At 41.8% G+C, this 21,650-nt stretch overlaps 2 protein-coding genes across 2 annotated transcripts; both read right to left on the bottom strand.

The window, feature by feature from the left end:
* Nucleotides 1-1,712: 1,712 nt before the first annotated feature.
* Nucleotides 1,713-18,323, bottom strand: cep170ab (centrosomal protein 170Ab). The gene is made up of 15 exons (XM_034120354.1): nucleotides 18,287-18,323; nucleotides 17,762-17,924; nucleotides 17,067-17,204; nucleotides 16,474-16,917; nucleotides 15,106-15,449; nucleotides 14,429-14,554; nucleotides 14,199-14,331; nucleotides 10,318-11,790; nucleotides 9,630-9,873; nucleotides 9,051-9,159; nucleotides 7,604-7,765; nucleotides 6,971-7,059; nucleotides 5,810-5,903; nucleotides 4,099-4,150; nucleotides 1,713-3,681 (listed from the first exon to the last, which is right to left on the bottom strand). Exons 1-15 carry the CDS (start codon nucleotides 18,311-18,313, stop codon nucleotides 3,488-3,490), a joined length of 3,792 nt encoding a protein of 1,263 aa, XP_033976245.1. The 5' UTR covers nucleotides 18,314-18,323; the 3' UTR covers nucleotides 1,713-3,487.
* Nucleotides 18,324-18,532: 209 nt separating this feature from the next.
* On the bottom strand, nucleotides 18,533-21,368 carry LOC117474775 (centrosomal protein of 170 kDa-like). Its single transcript, XM_034120779.1, has 4 exons — nucleotides 21,300-21,368; nucleotides 19,583-19,725; nucleotides 19,403-19,492; nucleotides 18,533-18,622 (listed from the first exon to the last, which is right to left on the bottom strand). Exons 2-4 carry the CDS (start codon nucleotides 19,685-19,687, stop codon nucleotides 18,533-18,535), a joined length of 285 nt encoding a protein of 94 aa, XP_033976670.1. The 5' UTR covers nucleotides 19,688-19,725; nucleotides 21,300-21,368.
* Between the last annotated feature and the right edge of the window lie 282 nt (nucleotides 21,369-21,650).

Raw genomic sequence — 21,650 nt, 5'->3', positions numbered from 1 at the left:
ATTAGTAGTGCAGTGGCTGTGGCAGCCAGGCCTCTAAAACCTAATTTGCAGTATGTTCTTGCCTCTGCAAAGGAAGAAAGAGAAGGCCAGAGAGGGAGGGGGGGCAATGGGCTTCTGTTGGAGGAAGGGTCTGGGAGGTTGAAGCTTTGGCTGGTGACTAACAAGAGGAGAATCTGGGCTGATGAAGAAGTAGACACTGAATGAATCAGCTTTTTATTTGACCTAGATTCATCTTGATTATCTGATTTAGTTGACTGGATTTAACATATTTTTCATTTAATTAAAAATGTTCACCAGTACCAATACTTTTTTATTTATGTGTTGGACATTTCCAAAGTATGCGTTCCAAGCAGTCCAAGTTACTCCTTTTACACAATCTTTACTTCCTTTAACCCTGCGATAACTTATTTTTTTGTCCACTTATAGGAGCAACGAAAAGCTGTTAAAACAACATTATTGCCAACTTGTTAGCAAATAGTTTCCAAACTATAAAACAGCATTATTTATAATTTTTCATGGGAAGTGTCAATTTTTTTATTGGATGTAAGCCTGTCATTTTATTTTATATTGTAGAAGATGAACGAGCAGCTTGTTGTGCGTCGGCAACTGTGTTAAATGCTTTTTGTTAGTTTAGTTATTTATGTTCCACTTCCTGTTTTATTTTGTATTCACCTTGTCTCGTTCCTGGTTCCTTTTCTTCCTGCCTTGGTTGTTTTCCCGCCATCATCAGTGTCTGCCCCGCCTCTGATTGTTTCCACCTGTGCCCACTTCCCTCTTGTGTCCTGTCTTCCTTTGTTTGTTGCCAGATTGTCTTGTGTCTTTTGCCAAACTCTCCAGCGTTATCCTATTTGCATCTAAGCATCTAAGTTATAGTCATTGTCCGTAGATTTAGTTATAGTAAGGTAAGATCAGGTAGAAGTATTTTTCTAGTTATTAGTTAGGTAAACATTAGTGTAGATTCTTTATTGTATATATTTTTGTACTGTTTCTGCTTTTTCAAGTAAAGACTTTTTATTGTACTTGAATTCTGTGTCTGCCTTCGTGCTTTTGGGTCCACTCCTTGTACACCCGTAACACAGCTAGGTTTGACTACTCTGATCAAATGATTTGCATGTCAAATTGAAATGTGCAAAGTTGCTACTGCTGTCATGTAAATGTACTTGAGTTAAAGATAGTTTTTATAATATTACTACAGTGGCAAACCGCTGCAAATTCGGCACAACCGCTCAAAGAATGCTATATATATATATAATATTATTATAAAAACATAAATATCCAAAACACAGGCAAATGACGAAACAGCTTCACTAACTACACAAAACATACACAACATTTACTAAAAGCACTGCATAAACTGTTAACGCCGGAGCCTCGCTGCGGGGAAACTGGCGCTCATAATTGTGCCCCCTCAGCAAGATGAGGCCCCACGCAGTCAGCGTGATCTGCGTGTAGGGAGGGGTGGCACTGTCTTCCGATATCATTATTACTGTAAGCTAGCTAGCCAACATAGCTAACCTAGTCATTTCAAATATACTGACAAATCACTTACACTTATGAAACAGGTGTGCCAACAGTAACAAGCTCTTTAAAAACTGAGCGCGGTACTTAAATGCATCAAGTAACTTTCACCGAAAACGATGTAAGCACCACTTTGAATAACACTATAATCTTTCGCTGCAGTATAATTGATGTGGAAAAAATAAAACAGCTCATGATAATCATGCATTTTATTGGAAATAAGACAAACAATACACAGGTATAGCCAGGTCAACATGTGACCTGACATCATTACAAAGAAAAGAAAAAAAACTTCATACAAAACATCAAAATGAAAGATTCTCCAAATGCTCAAAAAGAATAAAAGACAAAGATCAGTAGGTGCTGAGCACAAAATGCAGATATTAATATTTATTCAAGTTGTTTTGGCTAAAATGTTTCAACAGTTCTCGGGTTACATTCATGTGTAAACATTGGTATGAGGCAAGACATTGGAAAACCATTATACTGTCCATCGTTCCATTGCATCGGTAACAATAAAAAAGCTGCAGGACTTTGTCTACGCTGGTTTAAGCGCATCATTATCAGAAAATAATTTGACAATCTGTTCATCCACAGGCAGCTGGCTTTCACCCTGTTTCGTTTTTGGTTGAGGGGCATGAAAAAGAAGCGCCACAGGGGCACGTCATGTCCTGTTCCCTCAGAGATGAATATGTCCATATAACAGCTTTGTAATGTGCAAAACAACACCATCTCCTATACACTGTGGCATCTTTCATCTCCAAATATAATGATTGTTTGATCCAGGGCACTTGTGACAAAAAATACATTTGGAAGAGGAAAACCTTTCTGGGAGCTACATTTGATTTCATAGTTTTGTTTATTAACACACACGGTCTATATTTGATACTGGTTTCAAATGACATCGCCATAGGAAAAAGAAAGGCATGGATGGGAGTTTCTGATTCAACTATAACTAACATTGGTACATACTGTACATACCCAGTTCTTTTCCTAGCAAAAGCTGCTCTTTTCTGATGGAAAATCATTACTGAGGCAGGTTTGGGGATTACAATTGCAACATTATATTAATGAATATAAATAACCTATGGCTGGGTAGAAAAACAGTTTCACACTAAGGCATTAAGTCAGCTTTTGATTCAAACCGCAAGATTTGAAGGAAAAGAAACAGTAATACGATTTTATCAGGATTTGGGGGTAAAAATTACAACATAAAACCCTGTCTTCATTTACATGTGTCCTTTTTTTAAATATTTAAAAGAATATATGTACGGAAGCCCAAAGATGCAAATGAGAAAAAAAAGTATTGTTCTTTCCTGTATTAATGACTCATAAAACAAGTTAAAAAAATCTAGGATAATGTTTCCTTGGTTAAAAATGTTTTGAAAATGTTTCTTGGCAAAATAAATTAAATACACCTGGCAAAACTTTTCACAGAAAATAGTAAACAACAACAAAGAAAAAATATCCTACTGATAAATGTTATTCCCTACCTGTTTTACAGATAGAGAAAGATACTTTTTTTATGAATTTAGAAAGGTTATCAAGGCAAAACATTTGCTTTCCCTTTTTGTTTCTCAGGGCTTCCGTAGATAATGGATTGTAAGAATGAAAAGCAACACAGATCCAAGATGGGTCACTGTATATGATGTTATATCTTCTTCATTAGCCCAACAAATAGTACTGTTGTGTTTCATACTGTATATCTCACATAGCTTTTTTGTAAAAGTTCAATCACAAGTCACTTTGATTGACAGTCAGGGCAGTGTGGCTCTCCCACAGAATAGGCATCTTTCTCCTTCTCTTTCCTCCTTTGTCTCAAACGATACACTTTAAATGATTCTAACCTCACACTTTCAGGATATGTCCAACATAAAGGATGCATTCTTATATATGTCCTTGTTGTATCAGTGTAGGATCTAGGGCTCTGACGGAGCCCTTGTTCTCGCTCTGCCACCTCTGCGTGGTGTTAAGGTTCGCAGGATTCAGTGGTCCGTCCCTCTGGCCTGGAGAGTGCGCTGGAGGGAGCTCCAACTTCAGGGTGCAACACAGACGCCCCCTGCTGAGCCCCGGAGCTCATCTTCTGGTCAGCCAAAGGACTGGTCACGCCCATATTGGACAGGGCATCCAGGGTGCCATCAGGGTCCACCATCATGTCAATTACTGTCCAAAAAGAAACGTTTGAAATATAATCAATAATATGCTTACATTTAAAATAATGATTCAACAAAAAAGGATGGTTTTGTATATCAATAACTGGCCTTCTGTTACAAAAACTGACCAGTAATATACCAACTTCTTCCCAACAAATACATTTTCACTAAACCTTACTTTTAAAACATATCAATTTTGCTGTTGTCTAATCCCAGTCTAACTAAATTCATCAAACTCACTTTTTAGATTCTTCGTTCTCTATGGGGGCATGCAATAATTTATTTTCTCTTGGAAACACATAGTGCATACAGTAACTGTATCTTGTCATTTTGTTGGCATAGTATTCCTTTAACACAGTACAAAATACACTTGTAATTTGACGTGTGGCAGTGTAATAAATACTACAGGAAAGCATCACATCCATACCGAGCATTTGTCTTTCCACTCTCCTCAGGTCTTGAATGATGGTTGAAAGCTCCTGTTAAGTGGACATAAAGAAAACCTTTTAATTGGTTGATGTGATTGAATAAGTGAAAGTTCATACACAAAGTAAATCAACTCCATTCATCTGCTCCACGCTGCAGGAATAGGTTTGGAGCCGTGCCGTGTATTCGCTCAGTAATGCTTTATGAGCAATGCGACTGTTAGGTGGATAGACATATCTCTTCAGGGGTTCACATGAGGACAGGCTGGTATGATTTATGACCCTGCCCTCAAGAGAGGTGTGAGATTTGTAGACTCTAACTTTTTGCTACTGCTACAGCCTGTAATTATTTTTTCTGTATCAAAATAAACAACCGTATTTTGTGCGCTACACAAAAAGTTTTGCATGGTTATCTAAATGGCATGTGTGTGTCTGTTTGATTTGATCCTCCAGAAAGCTGTTATACTGTCACTGCTTCAGTAAGTAATCAGATATTGTAGTGTGTATGATTGCAAAGGAAACAGAAAGAGTGGAGTTAAACTGTATAGCAATAATCTCACCATTTAAAAAGCTAATGGATAAAAAAAAAACATAAGCAATATCCATAGCAAAGTTATTCATTAGAGTAGCTTTTTCAAATTACATTTCAGTCTCTCTTCTTGTAATAATTTATGCTCAACTAGTGCCAACAAGCAAACACTATGCTGATTACACTTCCCTGAAATGTGTCTGTCTGATGAATGTATCATAATGCCTCACATTCAAACCACAAATTGCACTTCTTCCCACTTGCAGACATTTTGGATGTGCAGATATTTTTCCTATAAAGTTAGCTGTCAACACCTTGCGCCACTTTTTGGTGTTCTTCACCAAAAACATATGGGATCACACGCTATCTAATGTGTATCCATGCAGAAACATAATTACACTTTTTCTGTGACCCTTTTCTAAAGAGCTATTGCCAGCCAGGTAATATAAAATTATGGCAACCTTTAATATGTGCAGTAGTTTCTCTGTTTAATGTTATATCATGAATACATAGTTATACATAGCATACATTCAGATTTGATTTATGATTTAAATCTATGGAAGCCCTTAGAGGTGAGTCAGCACAAAATGTTATGCAAGAATAATCCATCTTGAATATCTTTTGAGAAAAAAATCAGTTTTGACAAACACACACAGTAAAACATTCACCCATTTTGATATTTCATAAATGATAAAAAGTGTATACAAAACATTTTAGGGGAAACATTTTGGTATGCTAACGTTAGCATGCTGACATGGTTACAACAAATATGTAAACTTCCTGATTTAGTAGGTATATTTTTTACCATGTTCACCATTTTGGTTTTGTGGTAGCATGCACACTTTTTCTTATTAGCAACGTATCCCAAGTACAGCTGAGGCTGATAGAAATGTCATTACTTTTGTAGAAACCAATATAAACCGACAAAACGAAATGTTGTCCTGCTGATGCTAGAGGAAAGGTTGAAGGATCACCGTTGTGATTAAAATTCAACCTGAGGGAAGCATTAACGTCTGAACCTAATTTGATGGCGATCCAATAGAGATATTTCAGTCTGGTAAAAGTTGGACTGAAAGATATTGCCATCTCTAGAGGCAAACTGCTACGTGCCTAGAAGTATTACTGTCCTGCATAGTTCCCCAGCCTTCATCAAATAAAACAGACATTGTTTGAGGGGACATCACCTTGTTGGAGCTCTTGAGTAGTAAGGAGTCACGCTCTGCCTGCAGTTTGTTCTCAATCTCTTCCCATTTTCTTTCTTTATCCTTGAAGAGGATCCTGGAGGCCAAGTTGGTACGGAAATAGATGAAAGTAAAATACATGAATATGTTAAATGTACTTCTTTATATAAGTATGAGTTGACTGTTTCAATCATTGTCTGTGTATTGTAGGAATGAAAGAAGGCCTTTGAGTTGTTATAATGAGACATGTAGCCGGTTGTCAGGGTAAACCTTTGTGATGTGCCACTCAAACAGATTGCTTGGCCTAGTTCCAACATCAATCACAGGCAAGATCTTAACACCTGATTTAAAGGGTTTCTATTTTAACAATCCTTTTCTGCACGTGTGAATTTGTAAGAATAATTCTATCATTAAAACCAGATTTAAATTCACAACTTCAACTCTAATTCAGTAGTTCATCAACATGAAAAATACATGTAATAATAAAGAATGCATTTTCATGCAAATATTGCAAGAAATGTAAGTGTTAAACCACTTTAATGTAGTTTTCTCCTCTGTCCTTGTATGACATATTAAATTGAATGTCTTTATGCCTTGGACTGACAAAACAAGACATTTGAGGACAGCACCTTGGATTTTGAGAAACTAAGAAACTCATTTTTCATTATCTTGCCTTGATTTTATAGACCAAATGATAATTCAATTATCTATAAAATAGTCATCAAATTAATCCATGATAAAAACAATTAGTAGCAGACCCTATACACAAAAACTGATTTTAAGCGACGACCTTGACTTCCAATTAATCCAGCATTTGACCGTTCTAATCCCAAATGTACAAACCATTAAACCGTAACAAATATTGTCTTTTTTTATTTTCACAAAGTCGATTCTCGTCCTTCCTTTCCCAAGTATACCAATAACATAAGATTATGTACCTTTTTATTGACATAATCCTTCCTTACTTTGCCACAGAAGCCGAATATTCAACTTTAATTCAATAAACTGTAACTTGACCCACATTTCCATTTAACAGTTTGGAACGCCCTCCTTGGAAATGTGTACTGACTGTTAATGCTCTTTGCAAACTGATATCACAAGAAAATCCATAAACTCATTGATTTCAATAAAGGACTAATATTTCTGTATATTTATTAAATGTACCTTATTTTGTAGGCTGTTTTATCAACAGACTGACGTATTCTCGCTGAAAGCTGAGAGACCGATGCGAGTAGTAAACTGTCCAGCACCGACTGAAACATGATGAAAAAAAACAATCACTTTTTAACAAAGGCAAACAATCAAAGCAGATAAAGCAAGAAATGTAAAGCAGTCTTTTAAATGATTTTGCTAAATTGAACCTAATTTTAGCTATTACTTATCATGCGTTCTGCAAAGTATTCTTTCTCATTGGCTAAACTAGTAGCTTTTGGTCCAGTTTTAAGCAGATATTTGTTCAAGGGTAACTGCTGTTGGAGATATGGAGCTCCCTCTAGTGGCATGCTGTGGTATAGAGTGCCTTTATTGTTCTGCAACACAATTTTGTACCAAACATAAAGTATGCTCGAAAAGTAAATAGGTGTCGAGGTGGAAATATAGTTTATACGTTTATAATCTACATTTTCCGACAGCCGATTTCACAGTAACACATTTTGTACACTAAATTCCAATGTTGCTCCATACTTGAAATACAGATTTGAATGAGAAAATCAGTGATAATTCAAACTCTTCGATATCCCTAAGTCATGCAGATTGCCTCACAGCAGAATGTTGTTTTATATCAAAAGAGCGACTCACATCATCTCTGTTCCATGTCTGTCTGCGGATGGAGCGTGAGCTCTGTCCACCAGAGCCTCGGGGTCGAAGCTCCACAGAGCGCCCGTTGGTTCCCACAATGCCGCTGTGCTCTGCAGAAGCACCACTCTGATCCAAGCTGTCATCAAACACACGCTCCTCCATCTGTGTAGCAGCAATTTAATACAAATCTTGATATTTTGTAGTTATATATAGGGATGTAACGATACCAAAAACTCACAGTACGATAATATCGCGATAAAAAGTCCACGGTACGATATTTATCGCGATATTGAAAAATAAAGAAGAAAAGAAATTGTGAATTTCTTTTCTTTTTTACATTCTTTTTTTTTACATTCTTTTTCTTTTTTTCTTTATTGAATAATAAATCTGATTTGTACAGCATTTTAGTAGTATTTTAAAGTGTCAACAATATCTTAATCAGACCCTGCAGTAAAATAAATCAAGTTTCACTTTAGTTTTTCAAGTAACTCAACTCAAACTCACTCACTCAGCATCATCAGACAGGTTTTTAGGAATATGAGCATGCCCACATTTCCAGGTAGAAGCTGGGATGTTTGGGCGTTTACAATATCCCCTGCTGTGGAAAAAACTCTCTTGCTTGGTACTGATGTTGCTGGGACAGAGAGATATGCTTTGTCCATGGGTGACAGCAGTGGGTAAAACTGTGCATTGTCTCTCCACCACTTCAAAAACAATACAGTTTTTGCCAAGAAGGTGAGGCTTATTGACAGGGCGAGATATACATATACTGTTGGTACTTGTCAATGTCTCTAGGTATGTAAATGTAGCCCTGTAAATACGATGTCCTTTTGTGTTATCTGTTGTTTTATGTTCATGTTGTAACCTACTTGCTGCCATGTTGGACAGGTCTCTCTTGAAAAAGAGATCGATAATAATAGTCTTTTTTGTCAACAAGCCGAGGCGCAGCGGCAGTTGCACTCCCACTTGCAGCCATGCTTCTCGTTTTCTCACATGCTCTGGCAGCTAGCGCGTGCATGAGAGAGGGGAGGCACTTAGAGCGTGCTTGAGAGGGGAGGGACTGCAGGCACGGCTGCAGTGCAGGGAGTGGAAGCAGAGCGCTGAACACACACGGCTCATATTAAAACAGCGCTTTCTCACCGGAGTACTTTTCCCCGTCATTCTTAAAATATCGATACTAATGAAATGGAGGAATCGTAACGTTTTTAACGGCAGGGTATCGCGGTACCTTTCAAGTATCGGTACACCGTGCAACACTACAAAGGTTTAAAAAAAAGTGTTTTAAAAGAAACTTTTATAATTTTCTTTTTTAAATCGCGGTAGATTTTGTTAGTCTCACGACGGTATTGAGACATTTATTTACCGCGATATCGCGATATTCGATATATCGTTACATCCCTAGTTATATAATCAACAGATAGAAATAATTGTATAAAGTTTTGACTACCATAGCTCCAGGGTCGGTGGCTGCAGGGCTGACTGAGTCGATCTCTCCGGCCACATCATGAATTTCTCTGGCAAGCATGGCGAGATCTTTGGCTAGGTCCTGGCTGATCCTGATGAATAAACACAAACTTGAAATCCCCATTGTTCAAATTGTTCAATTTCCTTGTTCAAAGGTTTTATTGTCATATGCACATAGCTACAGTGTAAAAATGGCAATTCAATTCTTCTGACCTGAGCTCCTCCAACAATGCAACATATATAATAAAATACAAAAATACAAAATAAAAAAGAGTGCAAAAAGTCTATATACATGTAAATAGAATATGATATGTATAAGAACAGAATACGAAATTAAACAATGTACATTAAGACAAAATTAAATACGGTTTATTGCGGTGATACCTTTTTATATCAGATCGCACGGAAATTCATTACTTTCAATATGGACAAAATCAAATCAAATAACAGCAAGTAATAACAGGAATAACTCGGAGCAGAAGAATCATGTTTTAAAAATGTTATCATGACTCATCACTGTTCCCTTACTACTCTGGAGTACTTCTCACTCCCACCCACGTACCTGGCTATTTCCTCGCTGTGTGCTGTCCAGTCTCTCATATACTCGTCCTGTTCCTTGGACTGCTGCCTCAGAGCAGACAGACCTGTAGGACTAGGAGTGGCGGGGGCGGAGCCTCCTAACTGGGCTACCCGAGTGGAAGGGAATGGCCGTGTTTGGCTCTGCTTGGAAAGGTGCCGGTTGGAGCCATACTCGTCCTCTGAGGTGGAAGCATAGTCCACAGGCACGCGGCGCCACCGAGTGCCAGCTAATGTTTGGATAGAACGGAAGTTTAGTTTAGTTTGGCTTCAAATGTGCTGTAAATGCAACAGTCAGGTTTATAAGGCAAACATGTAAGCATACAGTCACCTATCCACACACTGAGCAACATTAGCATTCATTAAGAGTTTCTGGCAAACTGACAAATCCGATATTCGCTCTTCTTTTTGCTCTGTTTTGATCTCCAACTCCTGAGACAAATATCTGGCCCTTTAGATGTACAATGTTTCCCAACTACTCAGCAGTGTACAGTGTTTTATTGAAAGATTTACACAAAAACTGTAAACTACTAAGATCAGACTTATATTAAAAATGTTCTCATTTCCCTCTCAGGGCTTCGAGACGGATTATTAGATGTATTAGACGTCTTATTTAGACAGTAAAAGCATCAGATAAAACGGTTTAATATGGAAATATTAACATTACTACTTACAAGCAGGTGGGATGTGTCCATAGGAAGAGGTCCCTCTATTCTTATCAGGTAGCTTGGAGGCGCTGTTAGCCCGAGCCCTGGGTCCAGACACTGAGCTCAAATTGGACCCTCGCAGTCCTTGTCTGACGGAGTAATCCCCTGCTACACTCCTGGATCCTAGACCTCTGCCCCTCGTCACTGTGGCCTCTGAGTCGCTCTGGGCTGACGGGGAGCCCACCCTCTGCCTCCTAGGCTGTGCCAGAGCCTCTATCCTGGACATTCCCCTTCTTGCCATCCCTGTCCTGGATGTGGAACTCGCTGTGGAGGCCTCAGAAGCTACCGACATCCGGTCGAAATCAGCAGGTTCGGTGTCTGAGGAATCCCCATGCCGGGATCGCCTCAGCAGGGACGCCCTGGTGGGCCTAGGCTTGGGGCCACTGGTGTTTTTACTGGCTGCAGAAGAGGCTGGGGCCTGGCTGGCCTTAGCCCGACTAGCCTTGGTGCTAGCCCCCACTGTTTTGCTCCCAGTCGGGGCTCTGGTAGTAGAGCTTTTAGATTCCTGTGTGTTGGGCAGGGAGTCGGAGAGGAGCGAGTTGGTATTGACATCATCGTCCGTGAGGTCCAGGGAGGCCCAGGGGCGACTGGCCTTCGGAGGTGCAGGTGCCCTGGCCTTGACCCTCCTCTCCTGGGTCTCTCGGCCCCCAGCGGGGCCTTTGCCAGATGAGCACACCATTGTTCTCTGCTTCTGCTGTCCTGCTAAAATCCGCCGTTTCTGGATCACTTTTCTCGCTCCTTCGGCCTGGCTTACTGTGCTGGTCGTGTCAACGTCTGACTCTGGTGACAAGGAGCCTTCGATGGACTGACTTGGCGGATCACCTTGGTCTGACACAGTCGCCTCTAAAAAGGCGGCCACAGCTTCTGAGTCTTTCTGCAGCGATGTGTTCTCAAGGCCGACCTCCCTGATCTGAGTTCTGCTGCCTGTGAGCGCTTGGATACGAGGTCGGAGCTCAATGGAGGGGTTGGAACTCGGTTTATCCACAGTAAAACTCTCCTGCCTAAACAACGGTTTGCCACTACTTTCCCTGGCCTTCTCCTCTTCCTTTTTCCTCTTCCGTGCCTCCTCCATTCTCTTCTCCCCACTGGTTAATGGACGAGGGGGGAGCATTGCCAACACACCTGACTGGCCTGATCTCCCACCAGCGCTGTCCTGTGACTTGGCTGGAGAGGAGCGACTGGGGCTGCCACCGTGACTGCCCACTCCACCAGGGCAGTGACCTGGTCGCTTCCTTCCCCTGGACATTTTCTCCTCATTGCTCTCCTTCTCCTGTAGCTCTGTGTCCTGTTTCTCCCCCATATCCGTACGAAGCCCTGCGCCAGGGGTCCTCCTTCCCAGGACCAGCTCCTCACCTGGCAGCTGGGGCAGGGTTCTCCTCTTACGCTCTGTGTAGCCAGACGAGGCAAAGGAGGCAGAGTGGCTGGACTCACTTATTTCAGCTGAGAGACAGAAAACACTTTTATTAGTAAAGAGGATTCTTGGAAGGATGGGAATTACATATCAATGGTGGGGGGTATGCTAGAAGAAAAGATGCATTGGCTCCAAGGGTTTGATTCAACTGTTGTTTTCTACCAAAGTCAACAGAATCTTCATGTCCTTCATACTTTAAAGGGGACATATTATGAAAAACCAACACAGCGATTATGCAAATATATGAATGGGATATGGAGTGCCCACTAACACACAATATGTGAAATAAAACCACCCAGTTGTGGGTTGTGGGTGGTGGGTGGTGCCTTGATAACAAAAAGAGCTCCTATCCTTACCAATTGCTAGAACTACTATTTTTGCCTCAAACCAATCAGAGCAGATTTAGCCTTTTTCCATTTTCTATTCAAGGCTTCATTGTCATGTGCACAGTAGCAACAATGTAGATATGGCAATGAACAACGTAAGTCAGGCTCCTCCAACAGTGCAACATGAATACATATTGGACATAAAACAAATACAACAGATAAAACAGTGCAAGAGGAGAGGAGCCAAAGACACGGCAGCCATCATCACCGGCGCCATCTTAATTTCTTTATCTTTTTGGTGAGGTTGGCTTAAAGAGACAGGCACTAAAATGGAGCGTTTCATACCACGGGTCAATTCATGTCAGATAGACAGTACAAGAAAAAAACGTGTTACTTGAACAGTAAGCATGTTAACATCTTCTAGTAAAAACCCAAAATACAAGTATGAACGTGAAAATGAGCACTAGATGTATCCTTTAATGAATTGTCTGGAAATCTTTGATTTATAATGCTTAAAAATGTATGTTTTATAATTCAGTTTGTCAACTTATTTTAAAGGAAACCTATCATGCTATATTTAAATGAAATATTGTAGGGCCATACCTATATAAGGTATATTTATATGTTTCTGTTTTCAAAATACCAAACAGATCATGCATTTTAGCCATGCCTCATTTCGCTCTATGTGTTGTTTGCTGTCTACAGGTCTGATTTTGTGAGCTGCAGCTGACCACGCCCCCCTGCAGGAGAGGGGAGCCGTGCTCTGATCAGCTGCTGGGCTGTCAGAAGAGGGGGAGAAAAAGAGATCTCCGTCCTCCGTGTTATTATAGGCCTATAGACAGGGGTGCACATAACTGGTACGCAGGTACGCATGCGCGGCAACAATCTGAAATGCGTACCGTCACTTGTGTCACAAAGCGCATTTGCGTACCGACGTAAATGTGAAGCTTTTCCAGAAGGCGGTTAGTTCTCCGTGTGCACAGACAGGGCTGCTGTTAACGTCGGTCTGTACAGCAGCCCTGCGCTAAAACAGCTGATCACAACGTTCACACGCACCGCGGTCATGAAGCGCTGTACTCCACTGACGCCACGCCACCCCCCCCCCCCCCCCGTTGACAATCGCGAAGCGCTGTACTCCACCCCCCCCCTCCCCCGTTGACAAACGCGAAGCGCTGTACTCCACTGACGCCACCCCCCCCCCCCCGTTGACAATCGTCAGAAGTTGGAGTACCAAACACTGACTCCAAGTACTTATCTGAGTACCTCACTGAGAAAGTTGTGTGCACCCCTGCCTATAGAGTCGTTATTCATTTCGTTTTAAAGCTCAATAAATAACAAAGAAACCTTTGACCGGCACTTTTCTAATTTTGTCCGGAAGATTTAAACTTTAACGGACATCTTGACCGGCAAAAGAAACTGAAACTGAAACTCTGCCGCACGGTCCCCTCGTTCCTTGGAAGAGGCGGAGAGGTGGGTGTTTGTCATCTGCTGGTGGACTAACCGGAGAGAATTACAGTGCTTGCCTCGACGGGGAGGGATTGCATTGAATTAAAGCAGCGGGAGCAAACGCTTGCCTCGGGGAGGGAGAAAGAAAGCCACAGTGGAGAATAAACAGAAGGGTAACCATGGTAACCAAGTCTTCTTCGCTGCTTTTGTGGCAGACTACAGCTCCACTTACAGGCCTGGCATATGTACTACAGCGTCTCCAGCGCTTTCGAACGGCAATGGCCGTGGCTGTCTCCTCCTGATTGGTGGAGTTGGCCCAATAGCTGTAGCGCCACTTTCCTGACGTCAGGACAGTGTTCAAATCTGGATCAGTTTTGATCAGATCCATTGCAGCCCCTTTTTTAGAGATTTGGGTATGGAGGAAAATAGAGAGGGTTGTGTTTTCTGACACTTGGTGAGTTCCCTGGAACACCGGGGACACATATTCATGTATAAAAGACGTACAAAAGTGCATTTTGCATGATAGGTCCCCTTTAAGTTGAAGTTACGTGTGTGTCTTTAACCCACCGCTAATGGATCAAACACACACACACGTAACTTCAACTTAAAATAAGTTGACAAACTGAATTATTTCTGTCTTTTCCACTCAGATTTGAGATAAGTACCTCTGTCCTCTGTGACCATGATGTGACTCTCCCCTCCGGATCCCTCAGGGTCTGTCCTGATGTGACTGGCAGCCAGAGTAGCCCACTGCGAGACCCAGCGAGGACCGCCCACCATCAGTTCCTCTGACAGTACCTGTACAGCATGAAAGATACACGAGAGTAATTATTATAATTCACTGTGTTTAGAGACAACTTTTTCGGTTGAATTTGAAAGCTTTCAGTTGTTGCACCTCTGTCTCCATGCGACCATGCTTCCCTCTGTCTCCACCAGACCTCTGGGAGGTGAGCCCCTCTCTTTGGTCAGCACCCCCCAGCCTGGACACACACACACCCTCCTGCTCATCCACACCAAACACCTGCAACATACACACATGAAAAGGTCAGACAGTGTATGCCCAGTGTTATTGTATGTTTGAATATGCAAATTCAGCGTTTTCTTAGGTGTTGTAAGGGTCAACATTTTTTCACAGAGCGTAATAAATCCAAACATCTACAAATATTGTCAATAGCCCAAAACAAATTTAAATCTATTTTCGCAATGTTTTTTTGGAGAATAATATTTTACAAAGTATTAGAAATAAAACGTATCATAAGAATATCGAGATAAGAATATATGTTGCAAAATGTATTTTGCAAGACACTTCAGATGTATTGGGTAAAGAAAATACCTTGTTGATATTAAAATTCCCTAGCTGATTTCTCACATTAACACGTTAACCATTTTGTATTACAAGTGTAATTGAAAATGTATGTTTATTTAATTTAATTAATGTTAGCAAATATCATCTAACGCTAATTTTGGTTAATTTAGGATAAATCTACAGACACAAATAAGATAGTCATTAAAATAAAAACCTAAACCAGTATCCTGACCCTTTCTTTTCACCTTGTCTATCATTTTCCTTGCCTCTTCCTCTTCCTGATCTCCATTCTCCAGCTCAATGGTATAGGTCCCCCTGTCACTGTAGTCATCTCCATGGTGATAGCCCTCATCGCGTCCGCCCTGCTGATGTGTTGCCTCTACGCGTCGCCTCTCTACGAATCCACACGCCGCTTTAGAAATTGAAGATTTGCGACGGCGAGCCGGACTGTCCTCCTCTGCGAAGAGCCCCTCCGGTACGTTAGCTCGACCTTCTCTGATCTTCATCCCGCCCCAAAGCCCCCACGAGCGCTCCTCCATTGTTGTGGCCCTGCCTTTGCCTCCGAGTGCGTTCTCTGAGTCACTCTGTGTACCGTCCTCATGTTTACTGCCTGGCATGGGAGGGGTAAAGAAGGGACGAAATGTAAAGGAGGGTAAAAAAGAGGCTTAGGCTGAATTATTATATTATGTAGACACATGGCAAATGGCAGAGATGGCAAAGGTACACACACCCTTTACTCAAGTAGAAGTACAGATACTCTGGTAAAAGTAGAAGTACTGACTAAACTTCTTTACTCAAGTAAAAGTAAAGAAGTATGGGCTTCGAAATGTACTTAAAGGTGGGGTAGGTAATTTTGGAGAAACCAGCTCGAGTGCTCTAGAATTTGAAAATACACAGCCGGAACAAATCTGCCACTTCCTTACAGAGCCCCTCCTCCAACACACACGAACGCGCACATGACCAATGAGGGCACGAGATAAGTTTGTGCACAGATGGAAGGCTGACAGGCAGGTAGGCCATCCAGTTATTTTAGCCGGGCCGGCTAAAATGATTGGTCGTGCTTTTTACAGTACTACGGCTTCCACAGATGACATTTTTTTATGGATTTTTTGTCAAAGCACTTAAGATATTTATTGCTATCGGGATGTTAAGAGCATTCCATGGAATATAACAAAAAGTGTATCTCGAGCCGGTTTCTCAAACTTACCTACCCCACCTTTAAGTAAAAAGTACCCATAACTACTATCTGTTTTTTAGAGTAACTGACCTCCCTTTATATTAATAGAATAATAATGTCATTGTTAGCAAATGAATGTTTCGATGCTGAACAACGTTTTAATTTTTTCATTGGTGGCTCTTGGAAATGGAAAAGACCAGGAAATGATGGATACACGGATCGTGTTAAAATACACATGCACGCAATGACTCTAAATAATAATGATCATGCCACCAAACACAGATTAAAACTAAAGTAACGAACCCGTTTTGAAAATGTAAGAAGTATAAGTAAAAAGTTGTCAGAAAAATAAGTAGTGGAGTAAATTACTGATACCAGAAAAACGTACTTAAGTACAGTAACAAAGTATTTGTACTCCACTACTTCCCACCTCTGCCAAATGGCTGCACATACCCACCTTTGAGGCTCTTCAGTTGCACAGGCACATCACTCTTCACACTTTCCCCGTCCTCCTCTGCAACCGTTTCTTTAAGAGCCAATGGCAGCTCGTTTTGGGCCAGCCAGTCAGCGACCTTGACCTCCGCAGCCACCATGGCGGTCTGAAGTGGACTCAGCTCCTCCCCGACACCCCTTTTGGGTCGGGGCCTGGTCTCCGGTCCCACCTTCGCAACCCGATCTTTGGTGCTCACTTTAGCTGCCGCCATGGGGTCAAACTCAATGGTGAAGGAGGCGTGGCCATGGCCTGGATCTGCGGCAGAAGAAGCATCTTGATCTCGTGAGGGGGCTTCACCACTCACTTTACCTGCCGAGGCAATGTCCTTGGTTGGGATCTCAAAGTAGCTGGGCTCCTGATTAGAAGCTGCTTGTGGGGCCGATTTTGGGGCCTCTGCACTCTTGGTGTCTGACCGAAATAAAGAGGATATATAAGGGATGTTTAGCACTGCTAAGGGAATAAACTAAAGATTCATCCATTAAAGGAAGATTTAAAGGTGCGTAAAATAGAGATATTTCAACACATTTTATCGTTTGGTTTCAGAGTTATTTAAACACCTGTTTCAGCTTTCTCTCGCTTCCGATCTGAGGTCTTCTCCTCTGGCCTGCCTGGTTGCCGGTTCTTAGCTTCTTCATCTCCCCACCAGGCAGGCTGGCCATAGAGAGGCGTGATTTTGTGTAACACTGAGACGTCCCCTGGCAAAAGAAACACATCAGTTGAATGATGGAATGAGATGGCTACATTTTACACAACTAAAACATTTAATACAGATTTAAAGGGCCCCTATTATGCATATCTTCACGTTTCCTATTTGTATTTTCTGCCTCTACTGTGACATGTTAACATGCTTTAAAGTTCAAAAAGGTCTTTATTTTCCTCATACTGCCTGTGCTGCAGCAACTCTTTTAACCCTTTGTCTGAAACCAGAGCCCAGTCTGCTCTGATTGGTTAGCTGACCGGCTCTGTTTTGATTGGTCAACCGCTTAGAAATGTCCTGCTCCCGCCCCTTAGCCTATCACGTACAATGTGTTGGAGCGCTAGCCAATTGAAGCACAACGGTAACATAGTGATGACATAATGTTATGGAAGTAAAAAAAGGAGTCATTGGACAAATAAATGACTCAGTTGTACTTGTTAACATTGAAACCCTCTTGCCCACAGCGCCCATCGATATGATATCCTAAGTCTCCTGTACATTTGTGAAAGTGGCATCTGAACACTGAGATCTGTGTCATTGATTTGCTCTTCTCACCTGGCATCTTGTCCTCCACCCTGCTGGCTTCAGGAGGCTTGGCGGCGGCGGCCCCCCCACCCTCTGCTTCTGCTGCCTTGCAGGGTTTGGCCTCAGATTTACACGCTTCCTTCTCCGGAGGTTTCCTCTGGTTGAGCTGCAGCTGGCTGCTGAACTTCTCATGCTGACGGATGTGATAAGCCAGATTTTGTTTTATTGGACATTTAAGAACACTTGCATGTTGCATATCATTGAGGATACGTCCGGAATATTACTGCATCTCTTCCTCATTAAGATGAAATCCTATCCCTTTTCAGCTACCTGGGCAGTTTGCTGTGATGATTCTGAAGCTGCAGATTCATCACTCTTGTAAAATATTTTTGCCTGGTTCAGCACAACTTTTTGCTCTCTAACTAAAATCCACTTCTTTCAGGGTTTTTTTTACACAGTGACGTAAACATTTAAGAGCTTTCTGGCTGCACTGTTTTGAGCAGGTCTTTCACACTGTTATATTGACACATGAACATGCACGAGGTGCTGTCTAACCTTGAGGGCCTCCTCCGGAATATGCATCTCTCCTCGAAGCACGGTGAACAGGTTGGTATGTGAGGCAGGTTAAGGTGAAATAACTCTTTGCAGGGGTGAGAACCATGCACGGATAGCGTTATCTATTATGCAGCAGGCAGAGTGCAATGAGCATTCACAGCTATTCAAGAGCAGATAAAGTTACAGTGTCGTCCGGGTCCACTGACCTTGTCCTGTGTGTCACCGGGTTGGACACATACAAAAGATTCAAAGGATATCGTATCCAAACCTCAACTTGTCATCAACTTTCAGAGTGACGTAGATCTGCTCCTGTATTCTGACGTCATTGACAAATGTCTGTAGACAAAAACAGAAAGGGGTTATGTTAAGGACTGAATCACAACAAAATATTAATAACAGTTTGGACCTCCTGCTTGGTCAGAATCCTGTATATTTTGCAATATGTTTGAATCATTGTTTTTTTACACTGTAATTTGGCAAAAGCAATGCCTGTTTGTGTTATGAGAGCATTACCAATGGACGAATAAAGCTTATCCGTCCTTTTTTGGCAAATCGGACACAAGTTTTGTACTTCACTACATTGTAGATATTTGTTTTATTATCATTTATTGTTTATTTATTTTTTATTTATTTTTTCATATCATGCTCTCTTTAGAGTATGATCCCCTGATTTTTCGTCTTACTGATTGATTATAATTTTTTTCTTTCACATTTGGTGTTGTCTAATTATCCTATCGTTTTTCGTTGGTAATCTTTTGTCTAATTGTCCTTTTATTTGACCATTGTCATTGAGAAACCCTGTTAATTTGTAACAGTTAATTTCTTTAGGAGTGCAATGGAGGCTTCTAGCTTCCACATCACACTTGTGTAAATCACATATTGAACCATGAATGAGTGAGATTTACAGTGAGTAAAGGGAAAACTACACCATATTGTGGAAACAGCCTTCTAGTGTCAGTGTACTATATTCAGATAAATGACATACAGTATGTAGAGATTCATACAGATTCTGGTTAAACATAGTGTGCCTCTTACTATTTCAGAGATTGCTTCTCTTTTATGCAGTAGGTAGATAAAGCTGTAAGACACAGGATAGTAGAAACATAAAACACTCACCCCGTTTAAGCTGCCCAGGTCCTTCACTTTATGCTCGTCTGCGTTGGGCTCATAGTTGATGACAGCGTGCTGCTTGTCCACACTGCGAGACTAAATCACACAAAATCCAGTCAATCACTGTCCACGCTAATCTCAGCGCTTCAGATAATAATCCAGCCTGGATGGAGATGACAGCCTCACCTGCAGCATGAGCTCACAGTCGTCCCTCCCCACGAAGATCATCTCCCGGGGCAGGCGATGGCGCGTGCCCCCGCCACTCACCAGGAACCAGGAAGTCAGACTCATCTCTGCCTCGCTAGCTCACCTTTGACCCTTAATGCATCCTGCTGGAGACAGGAACAGTTAGACGGCAGTCATCCATCTGTGAATAATGCTTTGATCGATACAATTACAAGTTCTTACAGGCGTGAAGGAGGCACGCTGCTTTATATAATTACAGAAAATAAACATCTGTGTGCATGTGTCATATGTACTGTAGCTATTTTGGGAATCACCCGAGGACACTGACACATCTCTGTGTGGAGAGCAGCAAACAACATGAAAGAACAACTTTAGATGTATAAAAGCGAGAAACTGTTTGAAGATTTTAGACATCCTAATACATTTCATACGGCTGCTCCTACTTAGTAGATAAGTCGACTAATTTGTCAGTTTGGCTTACACAGGGGTTTTAGCCTTTGCAGACCATTTACATGCACAGAAAAGGAGAGGGATAACCCCCAAAAGCATAATAGGGCCCCTTTAAAGCATAAGTTATTGCGTGGATCTTTGTGGATGGACTCATTCTTACAGATCAATCAACAAAATCTTGTCAGTGTACGTCAAATAAAGATGCTGTACTAAAGTGGAGTGGGGTAAAGGTCAGAAAGGCATCCATGCAGATTGAATTTACGGCACATGTACATTAGGACAGCTAATTTAATTGGATGCTGGAAGTCTGTATGAGCTCACAATGGCCAAAAGGAGACAGGAAGTGGGGGAGAAATAGACATTGAAGACAAAGACAGCAATACTATTTTTTCCTGAAAAAACCCACATCTCTGCTTCCCATGATGCTCTCTCATATGATTGTCAGACAACAGCTCTTTTCTCTGAGACAACAGCCGGTCCTCCCTCTGCAGGAGCACCATCAGGCCCTGCTGACTCACGCTCTGAATGGAAGCCATAGGTGAGTATGTTAGTGGGATGTAATTACGCACACATTGTCATATCTGGGGCTCATTTTTGTGCATCAACTCGATCCCAATGGGACCTGACAGCCCCCCCCCCCCCCCCCCCCCCCCACCCCCTTCTGGTCATGTTAACCCTTTCAGTGGCGTGGCTTCTAGTGGCCCATGTTTCCCTTTTAGACGCTTGACCACACACGCATATACAGCTATAAATCTGCAAATGACAACACGTCAAGCGTGCATGAATGGGTTACAGTCGGCCAATGACAAGCCTGCAAATTAGCCCAGTTAGGCCCAGCGCTTATCATGGAGCCGTATCATATCGAAATCGTCCCAGAAATACATAACCCCTTAGAATAATATTATACAAAGACACCGCACATAATGATATTCATAAATGTATATCGACACTTTGTCTGCCTTTAATTCTTATTACCGACAGAAGCCTATCGATCCTTGGCGTTCACTGTCATGTCCGTGTGCTCTTTAAGCCCAATAGAGGCTAATTTAGACAGATTCACGACAACACTTATCACGTGTTATTGTAAATCAGGTTATGGAGGCTGTTTGTGCAGCCGAGGCTCCCCGGTTATGGACGACGGATAGAGGCTAATAAGGCTTGTCGCACAAACACAGCGATGCTCTTTGTGAAGCGTCTCCATCCATCCTTAAACAGCTGAGCCCATCGCAGGAAAACAAACAAACGGAGGATTAGACATGTCACTCACCAGGTGCGGCTCCACGGACGATCAGCATCCGATGTGTGGAGGGTTATGGAGAGCTGCTGCTGATCCTCACCCCGCCGCCCAGCCCTGCTCTGCGGCAGCCCCGCGTCTTGGCCTCACGGTGGCGCTGTTCGCTCACATAGGAGGAGATCGGGAGGTTATGTAATACTGACAGCAAACTGTGAGTGGCCCATATTTGATGAGTAATGCTGGGTTTTGGAGAATGCAGTGATTTTGCCAAAAACATATAGACTCATAAGAATTTCCCAGCTAACGAGGGCTAATTATGTAAATTAACCTTAGCAGAGGTGGGAAGTAACTAAGTACATTTACTCAAGTACAATTTTGAGTAGC

This window comes from Trematomus bernacchii, unplaced genomic scaffold (genome assembly GCF_902827165.1).
Source record: "Trematomus bernacchii unplaced genomic scaffold, fTreBer1.1, whole genome shotgun sequence".
Lineage (NCBI taxonomy): Eukaryota > Metazoa > Chordata > Actinopteri > Perciformes > Nototheniidae > Trematomus > Trematomus bernacchii.
This window is presented reverse-complemented; position numbering and strand designations above follow the sequence as displayed.